This window comes from Odontesthes bonariensis, chromosome 5, assembly GCF_027942865.1.
Source record: "Odontesthes bonariensis isolate fOdoBon6 chromosome 5, fOdoBon6.hap1, whole genome shotgun sequence".
NCBI classification, from domain to species: Eukaryota; Metazoa; Chordata; class Actinopteri; order Atheriniformes; family Atherinopsidae; genus Odontesthes; species Odontesthes bonariensis.
In genome coordinates this window covers 14,910,533-14,935,118 of record NC_134510.1, presented here as the reverse complement: position 1 = coordinate 14,935,118, position 24,586 = coordinate 14,910,533, and the positions used below count along the sequence as shown (strand labels likewise).

Sequence of the window (24,586 nt, the reverse complement as noted above, 5' to 3'; positions counted from 1 at the left end):
TCCCGGAAATTACGGGTGTTCCCCAACAAAGGGTCGAAAGAATTATCTGAAAGTGCAACCAGTCACACAAGAAAATGTGCAATATGTACATTTGTCCACTGGTATAATACTTAGTGGTTTCACAAACCATGAATGTAAATTGTAAGTTGTTTTCAGCAGGGCAGCATTCATGTGCCATACGGGAATTGTGACCCATGATTTTAAAACTGTCCAACCATCTATTTTGTAACACATAGACCATGTATATATAATTCGATCCCTAACTATTTATTTTGAACACTTAACCCAACCATTCGCAGGTGAGAGCGCAATAGAAAAGTAAAGTATTGTTAGTGAGAGTAAAGTAGAAAAGTACGACTGACGAAGTCTGCATGTTGTGTGCTTATCCGCAAAATTCTTTGATATGACCTTTAAATCGCCACATAAGCATTTGTGGCCAACAATGTGTTTTTTTTTTAAACTGAATGCTAATTATTATAGCATCATTGATCATCATTAATGCAAGGCTGATTGATTGAGGCGCCGTCATATCATTGCGCAGATGAGATAATTGCGGTCTTTGACTTAAACAACTGCAGATCAAAGGGTTCCCTGTGAAAGGAATTGAAGCAGACACACATCACCACACAATGTATAAAGTCGGAAAAGTAGGAGAAGACAGTTGGCTACAATGTTTTCAACACCCGCACCCTTTTGATCTTGCACTTGAAGGTAAACCACTGTTAGTAACCCCAAGCACAAAGACAGCTGAAAGCAACAGAGCAGCTTGGGCTTTTCATGCCTTGCCATCATTTTAAGCACACATTTTCTATGATTTGAACTTGGAGGAGTTATGCAACCTTATTTATGTACACCAGGAATACCAAAGTTTCAAATGCTTTGCTCAAAAGTAATACTGACAAGAGATTCAGTTGGAAAGAACATTATTTATTCGATCCTTGCTCGTTCTGTTCGTCTTGGCCAACCCAGGGATTTGAATTAGTGCTTGCATTTCTTTTGCTCATAACTTTGCTCCTCTAATGTTTCAACTGCACTTCAGTTGCAGGTGGATGTGGCTTCGTGGGGGATATGTGTTCAACCTCAGGCTGCAATACTGGACAAAGAAGAGAGGCGGAACAAATTATGACTGTCAGAGTCAAATGTTTAGTGAACACAGGCCCACAGCAAACTGTGCCTCCCCGGATAATTGCTCAACATGTTCCTCAACAATCTCGTCCCATTTCTTGCTTACAGAGTCTTACAGTAGTAGACATAGAAACCATAACATTTTTCTGTCACGTTAAATGAAAATAGCAGTGATGAATCCAACAGAACAACCTCTATAGACTGCTCAGCATATTCTGGTGTTACCTTTTAGTTTTCCCCATTAAAATGTTAATAATACAAAGAAAGAAAAGTTCAGAATTACACATATTTAGATGAGTAATTCCAAAAAAACCCGCAACACTGAATTATTCATCCTACCTGGGGATTATTAATTTGTGAAGAGAGCATTGTGTGGCTTGTTTTAGAACAAGAAAAACCAAACCCAACTGAGTCATGATCTTTTGGGGTCCATATCTATCAACTGTTCCATGATACTAGCAACATCTCGGTTCCACATTTCCACGAGTCTACAATTGATTGTGTGTTTAAATTAATACTGGAATAAAAGACCCTGTGCAAAAGTCAAAAATTGGGGAGTCACAGATTCACTTGGCCCAAACAATATATGGCCCCCGTAAAAGTAGTGTTACTCACTGAGTGGTAGAGACAGGAGTAGACTCACCGGGGCTTGGAAACTGTATGTTTGTACTGCTCCATTTATAAACACTGCAGGTCTACAGGGGTTTTCTCAGCACCAGCCCCATTTATATCCATCACATTGGCTTGTATAGAGTGATATATTTTACAAAAAAAAAACAACGACTGTGCTTTCATAACGTGAGTTTGAATCTTTGGATGACATCTCAGGGTAATTACAAAAAAATGGCATTAAAATGAGCTGAAGCTTGGATGATAATAGCATTTTAACAAAATTCAGTCAAGCACATGTGTTTTTGTTTATTACATTTAATATGTTTTTATGGACTGGGGATATCTCTCTTACGTTATGGATCTCTTCTGGAAGTAAAACTTGTCTGCTATGGTGAACACCTAAAGGTGAACACCTATGACATTAACTGGGGAAAATGGTTTATGACAGTAATCAAAGTCTGATTAAAAGTTTGGAAAAAAAACAACACGTTCACTCCACCTTTTCTCTTACTTTAGCTACATTTTTATTTTTTTCTTAAATTTATTTTAGTATTATTATTGTTTTAAATTATATAGCTGTTGTATGTCTTTTAATTTATTCTTGTATTTTATTATTTTAATTTATTCTTTTTATTTTTCTGTACAGGACTTTGGTCAACTGTTGTTGTAAAGTGCTTTATAAATAAAATTGGATTGGATTGGATATTTCAGGATGCTTATAGAGTCAGGATTATGTTCTTTAATCTTTCACACAATTAGCAAGAGAGCCAGTATTGCAGATGTTGCTGTTTGACATAACCAGATGACAATGAATCATCTTTCATAAGGTATCTATTAGTTTCTGGGTTTCTGACTGCCAAGTACCCACAGAATGAACATGTCTAAACTCTTAAACCATATCACCTGATTACCATTGCCATATTTTCTCCCCTCCTGAGTCTACCCTGAATCTGTTTGGAGCCCCCCTGAGGGGGGCGCGCCTCACACTATGAAAACCTCTGGTTTATGGAACCACAAAACAGGAAGAAACAGAAGTTGGAGACAGTCATTCCTGTGAAACCTCTTCTTGATGATACATTTAAAACCATATGTTGGTGTCAGTTACCGTGGCGAACCTTTCGGCACTTCTCTGTGACTGTATTGCACGTTGAGATCCAGTATTTATTCTCAGCTCTCATTAGAATGAAAGGAAAAGGTTTTGATGATGATCAAAACTTTACAGGAATAAAGCTCATCCAAGCAGAGAGTGATACAAACAGGTAAATATGGCCCAGGAGATTTCCGGTGATGTAGTGAAAGGGCATATAGCTTAAAGGAAAAATATTTAGCAGCCTGTAAAATAACTTCTGCTCCTCCAGTTTATTTGCAAAGAGAAGATATCTGGCTCTCACTTAAAAATTATAACACACAGCCATTGTCTTGAGTAGCTTCTATATTTTCTAGGTACTGGGGAAGAATTTATGATTTGAGACGTGCTACTGTACATGTGAGAAGCCCACTTCTGTGTTCTGTATTAAACAGCACTACCTGCTGGTCATATATGTGAACTGCATTTTTTTTTTTAGTGAATCAATGAAATGACTGAAATTCCATAACATCCAAACTCCAGCTCACACGTGCTTAGGTGCCTTCCCTATACAGCTGAGTCTCTGGGTTCGTATTCGGCGTTCAACTGATGTCTCAGGGATGATTTTAATGGTCACAATGTCAAACACCTCGATATATATGCCTTCAACACTAAATTCTGCAGTTTTGACACAATATGTAAAAACCTCGCCGTAAATAAAATTGGAGGGGGTTAGAATGTGGGGGAATGGCCAGTCTTTGTGAGTCACTCGCTCTTTCTCTGTGTCGCTGCCTCTGGAGTTTGAATGAGTTTGGATGAGAGAGTCTCTTTCTTACTCTGCCCCCTGCCATTCTCCATCGCTCCTCCTTACACCCCCAAAACCTCCCCCTCTTATTAAAACAACACACCAATCTGTTGTAGCCCGGTGAAAGGGGTTTGGGAGCAGCAGCAGCCATAAAGGAGGCTCCACACACACACATCCGTCTGGAAGGAATTAGACAGCTGAAACAGCCACTTCTGTGCGCTCTGGGTAACCTGGATGCGGGGAAACCTGAATGCTTACCTACATGCCCCCTAACAGAGCTGAAATACAAAGATTCCGGCTTATATTTGATTATTTTCGCTGGAAACCTCTTCTTTTTAGTTTCTAATTTGACTTTCAATATTACTGACACTGCCAAAGTTGATGGCTTTTTCTTTGGTAACTTTGAAAGACTTTTGAAGAATGAATGAAATTGATCGAAGTTGATGGAGAAGAACATTTATCATTTTTTTACAGTCTACATATTATTTACAGTTTTTTACATGAATGACGCCAAAGTTGACTGACATGATGTTTGTGTTTGTACACTAAAAAAAAAAAAATGCATTGGGTCCACATTTGAGGACCGCAGATAAAAGTTAGAGAACAAGCAGTCCTGGTTATTTTTGAAGATCCAGCTGATTACACATAAAGGATTTTTTTTTCTCTCTTTTTGATTGATGAGGACAGTCTCGAGCGCTTTCATGAGAATCGCTGCTGCTCAAACTTTGTCGCGACTTTTTCTCTCTGTGGAGCGGTACCTGAGCCGCCGGAGCTGACCGCATCCCTCCTGGAGGACGAACGAGAGGACAGCAGCTGCTTCAAGGTAGGCACGCGGCAACCAGGTCCGGTGACCCGGCAGCGTGATGTCAGTTACAAATGGCTTCAGAGACGTCAAATGAGAATCACGAACATGCCGATGAGCTCAATTCTTATGTCAATACGTTTAGTTCGAAATGTATGTCATGATTTCACATTATTGAAATATTGTCTGATGTTTAAGTCAAAAAAGGGCGAGTGATGCTTAAAGTTAGACCTTGGGAGGGTTTCCCTTCATCCACCGCAACAAGTAGTGCGTAAAGCGTTTTATCCGTTTGCACAGAAGCACATATTCGTTTTTTTAAATTTTTTTTTTTATTTGATGTAACCTATTGATTAAAATCATAACAATTGTTTATTTTTCTTTTATGGTTATTACACCGCGGTATTTCTACTTGCTCAGCTGTTCCAGGTTTAGAAATGTCCCTATCAGACAACTCTTTTAATCGTATGAAATTTAGCGTACTCTTCTGAAACAGTAAGCCTTCAAATAAAGTTAATTGATGACAGGCCATACGTCATTCTGTGAGATTTTTGAGCCAATGGGAATGCGTACAGCGGCACGTCCAGCCTGCCTTGTTGTAGGAGCGCGTAATTTGATGCCTAATCCGCAATACGTGATTTTTCTCTCATCTGAATGCCCGATAGCCTTCATGTTTTTACTTACTCGTTACCTGCATGTCGTACCTTTCTGTGGACCCCGGTGACTGCTCTTCACCCACTGAGTTGTTCAGCAGTTCACTCACAGACCAAAATTGGACCAAAATCTGATGACAGCCACAGACAGACCTTGCTCCAAATCAAAATCAGTCACTCTCCCTTAACATATTCTCTTCTTCTACCCACCTACTGATTTCTCAGTGTGCAGACAGCCACTGTTGGCTCCTTTACTGTATAACCCACACAAGGAATGCCCATCTGTGAGTTGGATGTCTGAGCATTCCTGACATTTGTCCACGATGCACAAAAAAAAGGTTTCCATCCTACACGTGGAATCTACTTCCTACTGGTCAGGGTTGTCGTTTAACGATGCATTTTATTGCTTGGGCAGTGCACAGTCAAAACATAATGTTTCCACTTGTAATCAGCTATGAGGGTATTCTCCAGAGCCAGTGACAGTTTTTCTATGAATAAAACCCATTATCGTCTGAAGCACTGTTCATCCAATGTTTCCTTTCTTGTACTCCTTAGTTTGCAATGCAGATGTCTTAAACAGATGCACACCTCATTCTTTCTACGTAATCGGTGCATGTGTGAACTTTTTGTATTTGTTAATCTAACCAAACTGATTCATAGTGGTCCTAATCTCCAGCTGAGCGCAGTGAGTATCTCAGTTGAGTGCAGCGCTCCGTGTGCAGTAAGGAGGGCAACACAGCTCTGGTGATTTTTGCTGGAATATTTAGCATGTTAACGAGTAGAGATGTCCCTTTTTTGCTGTCTAACACACACACACACACACACACACACACACACACACACACACACACACACACACACACACACACACAAACACATATGTAAAAACTGAAACAAACACCATGGTCGTAAGGATAAAAAATAAAACTATGTGGTGAAATATGTGAAAAAAGTACAGATAAAAGAGAAAGCAGAGATGAAGTTCTCAGAAAAACCTTGACAGACAAACATGTTTATTTATTCACACGGAGAGTATTTGGATTTTCACTCTAGAGGAGTAAAGCTTGTTCCCCATAACGGACACTTTTGCAGATTCTACAGCTGAGATTTTGCAATGTTTATCCCCACTAGGCTAACCATACAACAATAGTCGTACAGTGTAATGCAGACTCATCAGTTCCCTTCCACACAGAGCACTCAGCAGTTTACTACTTAGCACAGGAAGGCATTCCATGGCTGGCCTCCATTAGGGCTCCCAACAAGTCTCACGTGCCATTTCTGCTCTCAGCAAGGGTCCTTCAGTGTATAAAGCCTCAGGGCTTCAGGCTGGCAGGGAGTAACTACTGAAGCAAGAGGAGAGTGCTTATGAGTAGCCCCTCCCTAAAACACAACACCAACACCACCACCTACCTCACATATTCTGCCATAGTTTTTTCCACGTTCCCTTGGTAAAGTAACAATCAGGCAAAACTGCAGCCAGCCAGTAAAAGTGAAAATTTGGAAGTCAGAGAGGGTTACAATTATATTCCCAATACGTCATGCTGTGCCACACAGAGTATCTCAGGGGGAGTTGGTGCCTTTGCTAAAAAGTAGCAGTATAGCATAAAGCTGCACAAAGTAAGTTGTGTTTGAGTAGCTGCACATCAGAGTATGTCGAGTCTCTTACAACAGTGGAAAAGTTTAACTAAAAACGGGTCAGACATTCAAAATTTTAATCATAGCCCTTGCTTTTCTGTCCTCTGCTGCACTTCCAAACGTATTTTCTTTCGTCTGTTCGTTTGATATGAGTTTGAGTCTTGTTATCTTGTAACGGGCTACTATGAATAGTTTTCTTTTTACAGGCAGCAAACCATTTATTTAGAGCTCTGCTGATAACAGTCAGATAGATGAAGTGTTGGATCAGTGGTGACACAGAGACAAGCTGGATTTAAAGGAGGATAAAAAAAGTTTCATTTTTTTGTGGCAAACATCTAGTTGCTTTTAGAAGAAGCCCAACAGAATTTCTCTTCATAAAACTTTCAAGAGTTAGAAATTACATTTGGTCCCGTATCACATGTGAAATAGGACTGAGAGACAAACAGCTGGCCGCATGAAGCAATGACTACAGAGGGAAGGATTCTTGGCTGTGCCACATCTGAACATCTGGCTGCCTGAAGTCTGCCACAGTGGCATTACTCCAGTGCCTCAGTTGGCAATGAACAAAGTGGAGTCAATCATTGGGCCCTCAGCTTCTGGGCCCCCCACGCTTTTGGTATGTGCAATCCCTCTCGCTTTCGTTCATCCTGATTTGAATGTCCTGATCCACCTCTTTCTGCTTCTCTTCCTCTACTTGTCTTCCTGCTACAGACATGAGTCAGATTGGCCTTTGGCCCTTTTCCATTACATGACTTGGCAGGACGTTTTTTTGGGTTTCCACTGCGAGTAGTGGTGTCAGGTATGTTTATAGTACAACCTCAGCCAAGGTCCAAAGTGAGCTTAGCCAGTACTAAAGGGTCAAAACAAGTTTTCTTCTGTGGTGCTGAACTCTCTTACTCAGATATATGTTAATTAAGAATCCAAGTATGCGACTATGAACAGAATTAGAGGTGGTGTTTTTTTTCTCCTCTGACCAGAGGTGATCTCTGTATGTTCACTCTGAAAAGACATCAAACTTCTGTACTTAGAGTCAGTTACAAACACACACACTGCAGTGATGATTCAATGCAGAGGCGGGATGATAAGCGGCTTCATGGCATCCTATTAAAGAAGTTTAGAAAATTAGACTCGAGTTGAGCCTTACTTTCCAGTGGAAAATTTAGTAACACTGGATGATAACTTGCGGAATGCAAAGCCTTCTGATCACAGTAGTAAAGTGACAGGGATCGCTTTTTTCAATCCCAGATGATATGGGACAGGAGCACATCACTAGATACTGAAGTTTTCACAGATTGTTTCTTCTTGAGTTGATGTGCCAGGCAGTTTAGCTTCAGTTTGGATCATTGCACGGTGGTGTGGTGGTTAGCACTGTCACCTCACAGTGAGAGGGTTCCAGGTTCAACTCCTGGCTGGGGCTTTTCTGTGTGGAGTTTGCATGTTCTCCCTTTGTACTCTGGCTTCCTCTCACTGTCCAAAAACATGCATGTTATGTTAATTGGTGTCTCTGAAACTGTCCTCAGGAGCAAGTGTGTGTGTGGTTGTTTGTCTCTGTGTGGCCCTGTGATGGACTGGTGGCCTGTCCAGAGTGTACCCCACCTCTTGCCCGATGACCGCTGGGATAGGCTCCAGCCTCCCCGCAACCCGACCGACGGATTCATTGGGTATAGAAAATGGATGGATGGATGAATCACTGATTTCAGCTTCCTCCTCCACCTTCACTTTTGAATATGAATAAAAAAAAAAAATATTAAACTTTTGACGGTAGAGAGGTGTGCAAAGAAGATATTCTGATTCTAACAGCATACTGAATGCAAACAAATAGACACTGGAGGTCAGAGAAGGAGGAAGACGGATGTGTAAGAAGCAGCACACTTTTAATTGTACCCTTTTTCAGTTGTGGCCCTGTCCACCCTATTTAAATCATGTAAGTTGTAGTGCATTGTGGCTCAGTGGGTGGTGTTACTGATTAGTTCTGGCTCTTATAATGACAAAGCTCCCACAACAACAGCACACTGTGACCACAGAGGGGGGGTTTATGAATGAGAAGAGGGACGAGGCGGATGAGAAAGAGGAGGAGTGAGGGGGATCAGTCACTGTCTGGCTTTTGCGATTAAAATACACTTGACCTTTCAGTTCATTCAGAGTTTTGTAAAGCAATCTGTATTGAAAAATGTAAAAACTTATTTTAAACTGCAACACGTTATGGACACAAAAAAATCTCATCTAACCAACCATATATTTATAATAATGAATTTTTGCCACCCTTATACTGCATTCACTTTATGTTCTTGTAGACCCACAGCACTAAAGTATCATGATTTTATCAACCACAGCAGTTGAAACAGCTCCAGCACAGTTGGCTGTCATTTACCCATTGTTTCTGCCCTGACTCATTAGGGTAATGGCTGCCAGATTGATGAGGATGAATTTAGGCTGAGAAGCAACTAAGTTACCCACCACGTAACTACGTTGTCCTGCGCTTTTCCCTGTTGTGAACAGAGGGACGCTGCTCACGCGTTACGACGTGGCTATGCCACCTGTAAATGTGCTGCTGCGTTATGACACACCATCAACGTCTTGTGACTATGTTGCTACATTCATGTTCAGTGTCCTGTGATATTTTTGCTATATTATGATGTTCACATACTACATTGATGTCTCACTTCATGACAATGTACATGGTGACACTGTAAAGTTGAACAAAGACGAGAAGGGGTGAAGACTGGCATTTCTCTGCAAACTTGGCCAAAGAAACCCATCCACGGGCCTATCACTTTCCTGTTTTGCTCTTCCTATTCTTCGCTTCTCTGTTTTGATCTCACTTGTAAATGACTTGATTTAGGAGTTAAAAGTACACGTTTGGGGCTAAAAATATGGATATCTGGAGGCCTTACATATTTTACTATTCATGCATCACGCTGCCCATCAGAAAACAGCCTGAGATTTGTTGCCTTCCCATTTACCTGTGAGACTGGGTTGGAATTTCAGCACTCAGACTTGGGCCAGCGTCGATCGTCCAGTTATGGAAATAACATTCGCACCATACTTGGGCCAAAGCATTTCTACAACCCTTCTCAATTTGAACTATTATGGTGCCGCACCCCTCTGGCCCCCTGAGATTTCTATCTATGCAGGTTTCACATGAGAAAGCAGCTCATCAAAACAGACATGGAAGTGATCCAGCCTTCAGTGTGGCAAGTGTGTTCAGCCCAAGACAGCAGCAAACTCTCAAGTCTCCCCCAGCCTCCCCCTCCCAACTGCCTTTTCATCTCCTCAGGAACATGTGAGCCTTTCCTGTATCCTGTTATAACTGTCATGAGGGCCGTATCCATATTTAATGCTTTTAAAATGCGCCCTGGCCTTTTGCAGCCCTGCCCTTCTCAGAGACAGACGTCTTTGAGAAGGAGAAGAAGACCTCGGCGTGCTGATAGACTCAGACCTGACCTTCAACAACCATATCAAATCAGTCACCAAATCAGCCTTTTATCAACTTAAGAACATATCCAGAATTAAGGGTTTCATGTCCCAAACAGATCAGGAGAAGCTGATTCATGCTTTCATCTCCAGCAGACTTGACTACTGTAACGGTCTTCTGACTGGACTCCCCCAGAAGAGTCTCAAACAGCTGCAGCTCATTCAGAACGCTGCAGCCCGAGTTTTAACCAGAACAAAGAGATCACATCACATCACCCCAGTTCTCAAGTCTTTACATTGGCTCCCGGTCAGATACAGAATAGATTTTAAAGTTCTGCTGCTCGTCTACAAATCACGGAATGGTTTAGGTCCAGAATACATGAATGACATGCTAGCAGAGTATAAACCCAGTAGAGCTCTGAGATCTGCTGACACAGGTCAGATAGTGGAGCCCAGAGTTCAAACTAGACACGGTGAAGCAGCTTTTAGCTGTTATGCTGCACACAACTGGAACAAACTACCAGCAGAACTGAAATCAGCCCAAACTGTGAGCACTTTTAAATCCAGGTTAAAAACATTTCTCTTTCGGTGTGCTTATGGTTGAGTTTATATTTTTCTTTTTCCCCTCTTCTTTGATTGCTTTAATTTTTGTTCTATTTTTAATTTTTTTCTTTAAATTGCTTGTTTTTATGCTGCTTTATGCTGTTCTTTTAAATGCCTTGTCTTTATGTAAAGCACATTGAGTTGCCTGTGGTATGAAATGGCTATATAAATAAAGATGCCTTGCCTTGCCTTTATGAAAAAGTGAACAAATCAGATCACGTATGAAATGGCTATATAAATAAAGATGCCTTGCCTTGCCTTGCCTTGCCTTTATGAAAAAGTGAACAAATCAGATCACGTGTGTTTCTTGTTCATGTTTCAGATGTTTTTGCACGTTTGCTTTTTTCGTGTTGGCAGAACAGGGTGTGCTTGAGATTTTCAAATGCATGTACAACCTTAGCTGCTCTGGCTTTCTTACGCAATACAGTATACTTGTACAATATTTCTTTACTGGATCGGAATGCTTTTAGCAAACAACTGTTATTCTTTTATTTTATTTTTTCCTTTATGTATTTTGGCCTTTGAATTAGTACCTTGCCTCTCCCCCTCAGTCTTACACAGCATTCAAGATCACTGCATAGCTGGCAAAAGTATGAGCTGGCTCACAACACCAAAGTTTGATTTGTGCAAAGCAGTCATTCCGCCAGAGTTGTTGATTTGTGAACGTTGTAGCGGCTGCTGGTGACTGCTGAGTCACACTAACATAAAGATGTAAGCTTTATGTTATCTCAGCTTTACAGAGACCAGCAAGCTGTCCTTTTTAGCTCCGCTTCAGATTTATACTCTGTGCAGAACGTACAGCAATGACACAAGCATGTAAACTCCCATACACATCGAGTACGTAAAGACACACAGAGTCTGGTGAGCCTTGTTATATTTTACGTTCCATCACAGGCCTTGAACTGGAACCCTGCTGAAAGAGTTTCCACTGCTCTCATGTGAGATCAGTCATAATCGTCTCCTCGCTGTAGTTCACACACACACACGCACACGCACACACACACACACACACACACACACACACACACACACACACACACACACACACACACACATACACACACACACACACACACACACACACAAAGAACACACAGACACACGCACAGACCTCATTTATGTTCATGTATGCACAATGGCCATACATGCACACTGTACATATGACATTTAGCTCACATAGGTGCACACCCTGTTGCAACTGAAGACTTCCCGTATTCGCATTTGCCCAGACAAGGTACATATATCGTGTGCTGGATATCTGAAATTCACTGTTATGTAACACACATGTAGTTTATTACAGCTTATGGGGCAATTACACTAAATCGCTTATTAAACCAGAGAGACAAAATGGGTCTTTTATTTCACCTCTCACTAGGAAGACTACGACTTAATTTAATGCTGAATTTGAATGATTCGATACTTTATAGATGCACTCGGTTATCATTTTTTATACCTTTCTCTGCCCTATTTGAAGCAGTTACAGGTGTGAGTTTTCTCAGAAAGCAGTTTCTATTACATCTCTTAAAACAAATATTGCTCCCTGGAAACACTTCAAATAGCTCATCTTAAGCCATTTGTGCCAAGACATTTTTGCATGTGCTACATTGCTATGGGAGTGATGTGATTCTGCTGATGGTAACGTTATTTCACAGAGACAAGGATTGCCATGAAATTTCAATGTGAACTGTCATGTTCTTGAGAGGATGAGCGGCACCTTCTAACCCCTGATGTTCCACTTAGACAAGCAGCAGGTCAAAATGTTTGATAATTATTCAATTGCAGCCAGAAAATGTGTAATAGATATCATAGGCATCCACATGTTCAAAGTATTCTAACCAGCTGTAAATTCAGGTGATAAATTGTGAGGTAGCAATGAATTTCAAGGCTGTTTCCTGACAGGCAGGATTCCCCTGAGATGGTGGGAATTGTGACCTAAAATTACATAGTAAAATGTATTAGGTTTAAGCCTTTAGATTTTTTTAATTGCCTAACCATGCATTTTTTGCAAAATCTAAACCGTGTACATTAAGTCTAACGAACCATGTACTTTTAACTCCTCACCATAATTATTTGCTCATGCGAACGCAGTAGAGAAGTAACAAATTACTTGGGAGGGAAGTAGAACAGACTGTGGAAAAATGTTCAACGGAAGTTTAAAACTAGTGATCTCTTGCATGAAGGTTCATGGAGTAGGATGTTCCACCACCCTCTCCTTCCTTATAAACGCGAGTGAGATGTGGAAAGTGTCCAATGTAAGCTGCAACTGTGGAAGGAACAGAGTAAGGAAAATGCCTTTGTTGTTCAATTTCAGCATTTACTGTAGACTTAAAACGTTACAATCTGTGGACCGTTGTAGCTTTTTCAGGTTCTGTCAGACTGTCAGTTATCCAGTAATTTAAAAATTGTAAGACAGAACTGTTTTATATTCATGGTCCTCATCGGATGACCTGTCCAGACTTTGGGGATCCTCTGACTTTTCAAACTTTCTCTGGCATGTAAATCTTTAGAAGCCAAACAAAGCTGACAGACCCCCCAAACATACACCTGAAGATAAGGGAAGCCAGTAATAAAAGAAGGGTCTAGATATGTTTTTTTCAGCATTAAGGTCATTTAACTTACTTTCAGTTCATATTTTTCTTTTCTGGTCATTCAAACACATCCACTCCAAGTACAGTGCAAAGCTATTGGTTATGGGCTGAGTTTAGAGTGGTGTTCATCCATTGCTGTGGTTTGTGTATATATACTGTATCTGCAAAGTCCCTTCGGCTCTTATTTATGTTTTGTGCTCATTAACTAGGAATTATTAGCATGTTAGCCTTTTGATTCATAAAACAGCAAAGTCAGAATGTCTTGAATCGGTCAAAGTTTGGGGTTTCATTGACTTGTTGAACTTTAATTGGACTCTTGCATTCATTCATTCATTCATCCATCCATCCATCAAAACGTTAACTCACCATATTTTATGAATCCATGCAAATACTGAACATTTCGTAATGTTATCTCTGAGATGGAGCCACAGGGAGTTTGACTCTGGAGACCAAAAATAACGTCAGAGTGAGACTGCTACAACATCCAACCCAAGGTCATCATAGGGTTGACACACATGTACAGGCACACACAACAAAAGAAAGAGACAATGATGGGGATCTATCTTACGTGTGCCGAGAGATGAAAACAAACAGAACGCTGGGGTGACATAATCAACATGTGTTAATGACGCCCTTAACTTGCACAAATACATAGCGTCTACTGACACGCGAAGATGTGCGAACACACCACTCCGAAGTGACTTCATTGTCCATATGGCGATGACAGCTCCAGTGTCCCAGATACTCCTCTCATTATAGATCTTATCTCAAAGGGAGCGCTGCGGGGCCAAGTTTGAAGAAGCGCTATGACTGACTTCTCAGGCTGCAGTTAATCTATCTGAACTCTGGGCCAATTGTTAGTCTGACCTTTGCGCAGGACTACACACCCAAAATGGCAGATAAGATGCCACAAAGAGCATCCTGAGGCATCCCAATGTTCAGTCAGTCCATAACAGGCTTAATACCTGTGGAAAATGAACTGAATTTCATTTTTAGCCTCTGTACTTTGACCACAAACTTTGGAAGAAAACCTGTTTCATATCAGTTAAGTGTGGATCATAAACTGTATGCTTCAATTTCACATCAATATTACTCAATGATGCCCTCTCCTAAGCAGTGACAGAATTAATTCAAAGTTCAAGACAGGGTGACAGTTTATTCTAAACTGCATTAAATAGCTTTAACCAGCATTCACATATGCTTGCTCATATCCAGATGCACAAGTTGAAGGAGGTCGGCATAGCTCTGTATTCCTACAGACTCACTCTTCTTGCAGAGTGTAATCTGCTTTTTAATGTTAGCATTTCTATGTGTGTGTGTGTGTGTGTGTGTGTGTGTCGGGGGTCTTGTAAATGAGCGGCTGACGTTAGGAGCCCCGTCATGAGCCAGGGGAGGTCGTGCTCAACTCATCCAATGATCAATTGAACTACCCTTTATGTCTGCGCCAATGGGTGTGTGTGAGTTTGCATGTGCGCATATTCGTCCGTCTTGGCTTCTTCTACTCACATACTGTGTCCCTTGCTTTGTTTTTCCCTTATGTCTGTTTTCAGACTGCCCTTAAGCCGTCTCTTTTCTCCTGTCCTCATCCTCTCCTGTCTCTATGAATCCTTCTCTCCCCCTCCATGTGTAAGACTCTTCCCCTCCCTCCATCTGTTTTGTGTGTTTAGGTGTGGTGTGAAGAACTCTCTCCAAATCACAAACACCACTTGGCTTTGTGTACACTCCTTTTGATGATCTTGTTTATACAGATTTACATGTCTTTATTGTCTTGACAACATGTGTTACATATAATGTTGCAAACAAGCATTCATTAAGTGTTTTTTTACTGCAGGCTCACTGAATGTGCACCAAATGACATCAAATGAACCAAAAAACCGCTCAAAGTGTTAAATGATGTCCCATGAGGGGGCGCACTACTGAGTAGCTGACCCATAAACGGAATCTTTGACCAAAAGATCACACAAGAAAAACATTTTCTTGTAATATTATTGCTAAAGAAACACAGAAGAGAAGAAAGGGCAGCATTAGAGAATCTAAAAGCTCTTGTCTTCTTCTTCCCATGAAGATATAAACAGATGACATCACAGGGTGGTCCGCTCCGCGTTGAGCTGAGCTGAGCCGAGCCACGCTGAGTGGGTCTCTGCTGGTCTGCCAAACAGATGGCGGTAGCAACATAATGAGGGCCAGAAACAAACCTCAGGAGTTTGAGCTGAAGATTGTGTGCAGCAGGGCCCAGGAAGGCTCAAAAGCAGGGGAAGTTCTTCATAGATGCTCTTGTAAAAAATTGGACGAATCTTTCAAAGTATAGATCCTTATAGAGTTCCTTATATGGACTGTTTGACTTTACAAAAAAACAGTTTGTTCCAAAGGTTTAGCCGATGAATAATACACGACATTATTGCTTTTCTCCAACATTTAGAGCATGCTTGGAACTAGGATGGTTGGCAGGGGCAACGAGCTTGTTGGTTAATTGGGTCAAGAAATCTTGTAATGTGCGCCCACCCACATTAAATGAGAGTTGGAACAATCGGCTACTCACAACTGTCTGACATTTAGATGGGATTTTAGGGAGGAGTTGAGGGAAGGAAGCATGTGGTAAAAAGGCGAAGAAAAAACCTTCTTTCTTTACCTGAGTTTGTGTGTCCCTGAAGTGTGCTGTAACATATTGTATGGTCGACAGTATTTCCTAACAACAGAAGGCCTAATGGGAAAAAACACAATAACATTGGACAAAGCGACGTTGATTTATTTTTTAATAGATTTTCCATACCTGCTTTATAATTTTAAGGGTCAGTGAGGCCGACGTCTGTTCCAGGTAACACAGAATGTGAGGCAGGGTATACCTTGGACAGGCGGCCAGTCCATCACAGGGACAAATGAAACAAACACACACTACACAACAGAGTGCTACAATTTCCAATTTTTCTTTGTTGTGTTCTGGACCTTTGGGCCATCATACTTTTTTTCAGAACATTTTCTTATCCTAAATTAGAATATCTGCAGGTGATGCCTTTCTCCTGTTGTCTTTCACCACCTGCTCATTCGTAACACTTTTATAACATTGTTACTGAACAAAACCTTTTCCATCTGTCCACAGATGAAGTGTCAGAGAGTCCTGACTTACCTGAGGATATTCGGGACCACTATGTTTGGCGTGTCCCTTCTGGTGGGCATCTCCACTGCCTACATCATGGGCTACCAGTTCTTCACCACAGCACACAATCACCTGTCATTTGGCTTGTATGGCGCCATCTTGGTCGTCCACCTCATCATCCAGAGCCTCTTTGCACTCTTAGAACACCGAAACATGCGGCGCTCTTTAGAGACACCGATCAAACTGAATAAATCATTGGCGTTGTGTATTGCAGCGTATCAAGAGGACCCAAACTACCTGAGAAAATGTCTGGTGTCAGTGAAGAGGCTGACGTATCCGGGGATCAAAGTGATCATGGTGATCGACGGGAACTCCGCCGATGACTTGTATATGATGGATATTTTTAAAGAGGTCATGGGATGGGACAAATCGGCCACATTTGTGTGGCGGTGTAATTATCACAGCCGAGACCCTGGGGAGACCGATGAGACCTATGCCGAAAGTCTTCAGCAAATTACCAGAATTGTGCTCAACAACAAGTGCGTGTGCATCATGCAGAAGTGGGGAGGAAAGAGAGAGGTCATGTACACGGCCTTCAAAGCACTGGGAAGAAGCGTGGACTATGTGCAGGTAATGTGCAATCAGTTATTGTGGCTAATGGTGGAATATATTGAGTTTTTTTTAAATGACAAGAGAAGATGTAAACGCGTACACATAAACACAAGTATGTAAAACAGGAATAGCTGCCACCTAAAGGAGGATATTTAGCAGTGAGGAAGGGAAACGGTGTGAGCTAAACTAAGGAAGATACACTCTGGATATGCATACATTGAGAATAGAAGTAAAGGGAACAGAAAGAGGTGGCTCGAGAGGGGAAAAAGGGGGCTGTGCCAAGCCAAATATGGGGCCCACAAAGAGTCTTTTGTGTTGCTTTTAGGAAGACGGTGGCTGGCTGTATCGTGCTGTGAGATGTAGCGTGAAGAACGGCAGCAGTAGCTGATGTCTAAGTGTAATAACAGATCTGTTTCACAGGCTGAGTGTTACATCACCTACATGAGTGGTATTAACAGTCAGAGCCCACAATTAGGTCAGAAAAGGTCCAATGTGGTGTACTTTTTTTTTTTTTGTTTAAAAAAAACTAGATAGAGAAGTTTTCCTTGATCTATGATGTGACCTGTCTGGGGTTTATCCTGCCTCTCACTCGGTAACAGCTGGGATAGGCTCCAGTGTCCCCTGCAAACTTGAACAGGATAAAGCATTAAAGTTGAATAAAACTGAGAAAACTTTCTGCGAGCCTAAAAGCTCTATATATCTTGTAAAAACTATTTCCCCTGTGTGTTTGCCTGGAAAACACAGTGGACATTGTGTGTTGGTGTGGCTTTGAATATAAACAGTGGTTAGGAACATTAAATGCTGTGCCAAGCAGTTAATGTTTCTACACAAGCTTAAAACCAAGACCCATTTGTATTCAGCAGTCATTATTACAATAAATATGAGCTATTACGGAGATATACAGTATGGTCAGATTTAGAGTCAAAGAAATACTGTAATTTATTTGGTGATAAGTTCTGCAATCTGTGGGGTTTAGCTGCCTCAGTTTGATTTGTTCAGTGGCTACTAGTGACTAACTAACAAAACTACCTTTAAGTAGACATCACCTCTCTGCTATGGTATATTTTTACACAATGCAGTATTGTGTACTTGCAACTTGGCACAGTCTTCCTTTAAAATGCTCATCTAAAGAATAAAGGTTACTTGAAGAGTGGAGTGGTCACCCCTTGGCTAAACATAACTTCACACTTTTTCCTGAAATTTCCCTGTCAATATGTATATAACAATAGAATGATAATGCTACAATACAACAATAGAATAATAATGTACCACCCAATGACACAGTGATTTATCTTTTTATAAAAGGATGGTTGTATTAAACTAGACAGAATAATGTCTATGGGCACAACAGAAGGATCTCTCTGTGTATTTGCCTGACACCCGTGGTGTGCTAGATTGTGATCAATGAGTGAGGCATTACAGAACCTTGTCAGTTTAATTACATTCGAATGATTTCAACGAGTTATCAATACAAAAATGGGACCTTTGAGAGTAAAAAATTCTAACACCTGCAGCTGGCTTCAGGCTGGCAGAAACCACTTGTTTAACAGGGATTTCAAAGGAGCGCACTGCAGCACATGCCAGCAGTCATCCTAATACTCTCAGAGCTGCATGCCTTTTCACTATCATCAGACTCTGCCTGTAACGGATTCCTTTGTTAATGGGGATTGTGCTCTAAGTTTGTTTTTATCAACTGATTTTCTTGTGCAGGAAAATCGCCTTTTATAGAAGAAACTGGGGAGATGGTCACTTAGATAGTAGAAAGCAATTAAAGTTGAAAGCAGGTACTCTAATCTTTGTTGCAGGGGATTTAATTCCGGCCAAATTGTTAGTTTTTATTTAGACATTCAGTGTGTTTTAGTGGATGTGCAGTAATCTTTAACGAGTGCACTTTAAATTAATGAGCCTGAGAATCATTTTGATATGCCTTTGCATCTAAAAAAAAACTTGCTGTGCTGTCTGTGTTGACACATGGTTATCGAATAACTTTGGCCTTGAAGTACAGTTAACTCACTGTGGGTTTTATTCAGGTGTGTGACTCTGACACCATGCTGGACCCTGCATCATCAGTGGAGATGGTGAAGGTTTTAGAAGAGGACCCTATGGTGGGAGGCGTTGGAGGAGATGTACAGGTAGAGTTTCAAAACTAAGATTATCAACATTTTCTTGCCTTAAGTGGCACATTTTGGAGAATCGAGCTTTTACATCAAACATGTGCGCTAAGTGCTGAACTTAGTGAATCTAATACCTTTCCTTTTTGATTTTCTATCCCTCTGTAGATCTTGAATAAATATGAGTCATGGATCTCCTTCCTGAGCAGCGTTCGGTACTGGATGGCCTTCAACATCGAGCGGGCTTGCCAGTCCTACTTTGGCTGTGTTCAGTGCATCAGCGGGCCTTTGGGAATGTACCGAAACTCCCTGCTGCACGAGTTCGTTGAGGACTGGTACAATCAGACCTTCATGGGATCCCACTGCAGTTTTGGGGATGACCGTCATCTCACAAACAGAGTTCTCAGTCTCGGGTATGCGACCAAATACACTGCTCGGTCAAAGTGCCTCACCGAGACACCGATCACATATTTGCGGTGGCTCAATCAACAGACCCGGTGGAGTAAGTCATATTTCCGCGAATGGCTTTACAACTCTATGTGGTTCCACAAGCACCACTTATGGATGACTTATGAAGCTGTGATTACGGGCTTCTTCCCATTCTTCCTAATCGCTACTGCGATTCAGCTCTTCTACCAGGGAAGGCTCTGGAATATTTTACTGTTTCTACTCATTGTGCAAGCAGTGGCACTGATTAAGTCTTCCTTCGCCAGCTGCCTCAGAGGCAACATTGTCATGGTGTTCATGTCCTTCTACTCAGTACTGTATATGTCAAGCCTGTTGCCAGCAAAAATGTTTGCAATAGCAACAATCAACAAGTCAGGCTGGGGGACCTCTGGGAGGAAAACAATAGTGGTGAACTTCATCGGTCTGATTCCAATATCGGTCTGGTTCACCATTCTCTTCATTGGGATTATATACACAGTAATCCTACAGACTAGAAAACCGTTTCCTGAATCAGAAAAGATTGTTCTGATCATTGGGGCAGTCATTTATGCCAGTTACTGGGTCATACTGTTGACACTTTATACCGTGCTCATAAACAAATGTGGGAAGAGAAAGAAAGAACCACATTATGATATGGTGCTGGACGTATGACCTAAAGACAACAGGCACCACGTATCACTGGGGTTTTGTTTACAAATGTTTTTCAGATGCAGAACATCTCTGGAGGCAAAACTGGTTGAGTTCAACTACAATGGCCAAAGAAATGGCTGTTACCTTGGAATTCATGATCTTGATAGATCAGCATGCTGGCTAATTAACTCACCTGCATTTTTAAACCTAATGTGTTCACTTGGAAATCAACAAGTGTTTGCTAACTAGCCAATTTAGATAGCTCAGAATGTTAACAAACATAATCACAATTGGCAAAAAGAGTCCTAGGCTTTGTAATATCAGCTACCTCTTACCCTTGTCATATTCACTGGGCTACCGTCTGACATGAGCAATGATTTTGAGCCTCCTCCATTGGGGTTTAACATGACCGGTAAGACTATTTTACCTCCAGAGCATCATTGTGTCTCCAAGAAATATTTGTACACCCAAAATTAAGAGCAATGTGTATGCCCTCCCCACTAAAGTCACAAGACTGTTAGTTTGTCTCCGCTATCAAATGACTGTACAGCTTTGATGACTGCATAAGAAGTGGTAATCAGTGTTGGAAAAAGGGGCTGTCATCAGCTTAGTGTAATGAGTATTATTAAAGTGCACAAATGGCTAAGTGAGGTTGCCCACTTTTAACATTACAAACAAATTCAAAATTCTTCAAAATAAATACTCTGCATCAGTTTAACATTTTCAAAGCTGTCTTGTTGGTTGGTAATGAATCTATGTGACTTCTCTGTGTTTTAATCTGTTATGGGAACAGCAACAGTATCAACTGATAAAGCATGAAGGGCTTTCAAATGAAGTGCTGCTTTTTGTCCACTGCTGTCTCCATGTCATATTGGAAATGACCCATCCACAAGCTGTACCTGTTTTAGAGGGTCAAGGGTTGTCTGCAGTGTATTTTACACAGAGAGACACCAGCCAACCGGCAAGTTTGAATCCTTTTTGTTGTGAAGCAACAGTGTCAAATACGGCACTGTGCCACAGGAAGAACTGGAACCCAGTTACCTTGCTTCTGGTGCCAACAATAAGAGAGCTCCTTGTCATTAGTTTTCTGTCGGAAAATAATCTCTATGGTGGTATTTAGCTGATTCATGATATTCACTGCTAAACTTCCATTGATAGCCACAGCTTTTTGCTAAAAGTCATATTCAGTTACTCTTAAAGTGTAGTTGTGTGAAGTACTTCTGAGTAGTCAGTGTCTTGCCTGCATTAGACAGTGGTCAGAGCGCTCTCAGTTTGGAGAAGCAGGGAGGGCTAAGCTAACAGCTACTCAGAACAGGACCACAAAAGAGTAAATTGTAGATATCCAAAACAAATGAAACCTTACAATTTGCATACGGTTTCAAGCAAAAGCTGTATGCAGTAATCTTTGCAATGCATCACTTTTGCATCAGACAGTCCCAGTCAGAATTCCTCTCTACATCTCCAGACTGACAGCTCTCTGAATGCTGTCGACTGCAGGTAAAACACTAACTACTCATAAGTACTTAATGCACCCCAAGAGTTTTCTCTTTAGCTTTTACTTTACAAAGGTTTGTTCCCTCTTTAAAATGAATTAAAATATATCACATACAGTACAATTTGCATGACTGTTCAATATGAGGCAATGGGTTTAGTAGCAATGTTTGTAGTTATTCCATTATGACATGACTGTAGTATTTTCACGTTTACAAAGTGAAGAATCTCAAACTGATCAGTGACTGGTGGATTTAATCCTTACTTGATCAGGTGGCTGAACATGTGACCACAAGCACGAGACTGTATATCATTGCTGCTGTGATTTTATTTTTGCAGAAACAGTTACTTTTGTTTTTCATCTTTGTTTGTATGAGTTATGGGTTTTGACACTATTTTCGTTAATATATGGTTTTCTACCCAGTGAAGCACCATCAGACAAGGGGGCTGTGTTCCATTCCAAAGACTTTGTGATTTTTGCTTTCCATATGTCCTTGCTCTCTTCCATCCTTTGCGTACTGTTTTAAGGATATTGTGGCTCCATCTGAAAGTTTCCCTGCACTGTGTTAAATTGCCTGCAAGGGAAGAAGTAAATGTGAGAAGTTTATGTGTCGGATGTGGGAAAAGTACTACCTGATAATAGGAATGTGAATGAGGGCACTTGATGGAAGGGAACAGCATTTTGGGATGAATCAACACCAGTGTTTGCTATGGACCAGGAGGAGACACAAGTTTAAATAATATTAACGCACTTTTATGTCTCTCCTGTCCTCCGGCATGATGCTTGACACAATCAAGATGAAATACCTCAGTGGTTCTCTTTACATTGCATCGAGGTGTCAGGATGCTGTCCAAAGACTGACGCATTCTGGTGGCCTCGAGTAATTTATGGTCTGTTTGTGATGTTGGATATAAAAGTGTCCTTTTTTTATACACAGTTCCTTATGAAGTGAAAGCTGGATTCTTTTCTCTGCCTTGTCGGCTCTTTGCTGTAGCTGTTTTACGTATTTTTACTTTGTACTTCAATGCATTTTTATATCTAGACATTTTCATTCGATTTTTGCTTATCTACCAAAGATTCTTTATTTTCAACCGTGTTTTTATAAGAAAAATGTATTTGTTGTGCTTTAAACTGTTCCGACAGTGACCAAACAATGTGAAATTATGAGCTGGGGGTTTTGTCTGCAATAACAACGGTTAAAATGCAATTTGTTGGGATAAGTTATTGTTTTTGTACTTGGATAGAAAAGCATCATATTTATTTAAGGCATTGTGTGATTTATAGGATTCTGTATGTAAGTCAGTTCTCTGGTATACATGTCAAACCCCTAAGATTCCATGTCTACACTGCAAAAAAACAAAATAAACTTTCTCCATTTTGTAATTTAAACTATATGTGAACATAATTTTTACACGTCAGTTCATGCAACATTTAAACACTAAAGAGTTTTGTCTTTTGAGTTCAGTTCTTAAAAGGCAACAAAGCAGGCTTCAAACTTTCTTCTCAAATCATTTTAAAAACTCTTGCACAAAAATATAACTATCTGCAAATTCTGTTTATCTTTAGGTCGTGAGGTGCCTTTCTGAGAATTCACAAATGAAAAACTGAGTGGCATTTTTTACAGTTTTAAAGATTTGGTTTTATTTCAAGGTGTAATAAATGACACTGACAACTGAACCATGAGGTGTTTTTTTTATGCCTGGTCATGGGCAGTGTTATGATAAAGCACTTTTGTGTTGTGCCAAATAAAAAACTATGGTTTCAATTTCTTCGTATCAAGAGTTTTTGTTGAGCTTTCTTTCTTCAAAATATTGCTGCATCATTTGAAATTCCTTTTATGGCGGGAGTCTTTCGAACTGAGGGAGTTGTGTTTTTAAGTGGTTTGAATCTATTGGGATTTATAATATTGTTTACTGGAACTTACTTTAGGACATGAGTTGGCTACTTGAAAAAAATACCTGGGAGATACAATGCAGGCAAGCAGTTTGGGAACAATTAGCTCATAATTATCTCTAAATGGACTTTTTGATGAAGTTGAAAAAGCAATCAGGGCATGAACAGGAAATATGTGATTGTCATCAATTGTGATCCAAGTCTGACAATCTGATGGTTGTTTGAGATGATCCAATAAGAAGATCAGTTTTTCCTGTCTTAGTTTGCTTGATCACTTTTCTTCATTTTCAGTCGGACCTCGTCTGCTGGCACCATTATAGGAAACTTTACAGGGTGAACACATCGTTGCTTCTTTGAAAAAGATAAAGAAAGTCAGAGGTCAGAATAAGTTTTTCCATTGATGTTACCAAGTACTCATTACGTGACTGTTTCCATTAACCGCTGTAAGTCTGTGAACCTTACGTGTGAAAAGATCCAAACCAAACTGATGAGACAAAGTTTTAGTTTAATCCTGCTATGCGTAACTTTTATCTACCATTATTGTGCAAAAGCTCTTAGATATCAATTAGCAACTATGTTGTACTGATTAACATATTTCTCAGTAAATATAAACACATTGGAGATTATTTTCGAGTTTATTACGACGTGAGCTGTATAACATTTCTTTTAATTATCCGGAAAGTAATTCAAATCTAAAGAAAATTATGAATATTGTGTTTTTATGCTTTTAAGATGTGCCGTGTTCTTAACGATCATAAGTGTGTACATTGTTTCACCGAAGTTTGTGAAAAATGCAACCATAATCTATTGAGTCATGTGAATCAAATCAAATGTAATTTTTTTTTGTACATGAACCTTAAAATAACTGCATAGAAGAATACAGTCACAGCGAAAGGAGTGATTATTGGATTAAATGTTTGTCCATAATTGGAGGTTAAAAGGGTTAGTTTTTGGATTTACAGTCAAGACTGTTAAGCAGGGGATCTGACTCCGTTTCTTAATCTCGT

The 24,586-nt window shown here is 40.5% G+C and overlaps 1 protein-coding gene across 1 annotated transcript; it reads left to right on the top strand.

Annotated features, from left to right (window-relative positions):
- The first annotated feature begins 3,740 nt into the window (after positions 1–3,740).
- On the top strand, positions 3,741–23,451 carry has2 (hyaluronan synthase 2). Its single transcript, XM_075464974.1, has 4 exons — positions 3,741–4,431; positions 16,398–17,024; positions 19,037–19,138; positions 19,286–23,451. Exons 2-4 carry the CDS (start codon positions 16,398–16,400, stop codon positions 20,213–20,215), a joined length of 1,659 nt encoding a protein of 552 aa, XP_075321089.1. The 5' UTR covers positions 3,741–4,431; the 3' UTR covers positions 20,216–23,451.
- Positions 23,452–24,586: the final 1,135 nt, after the last annotated feature.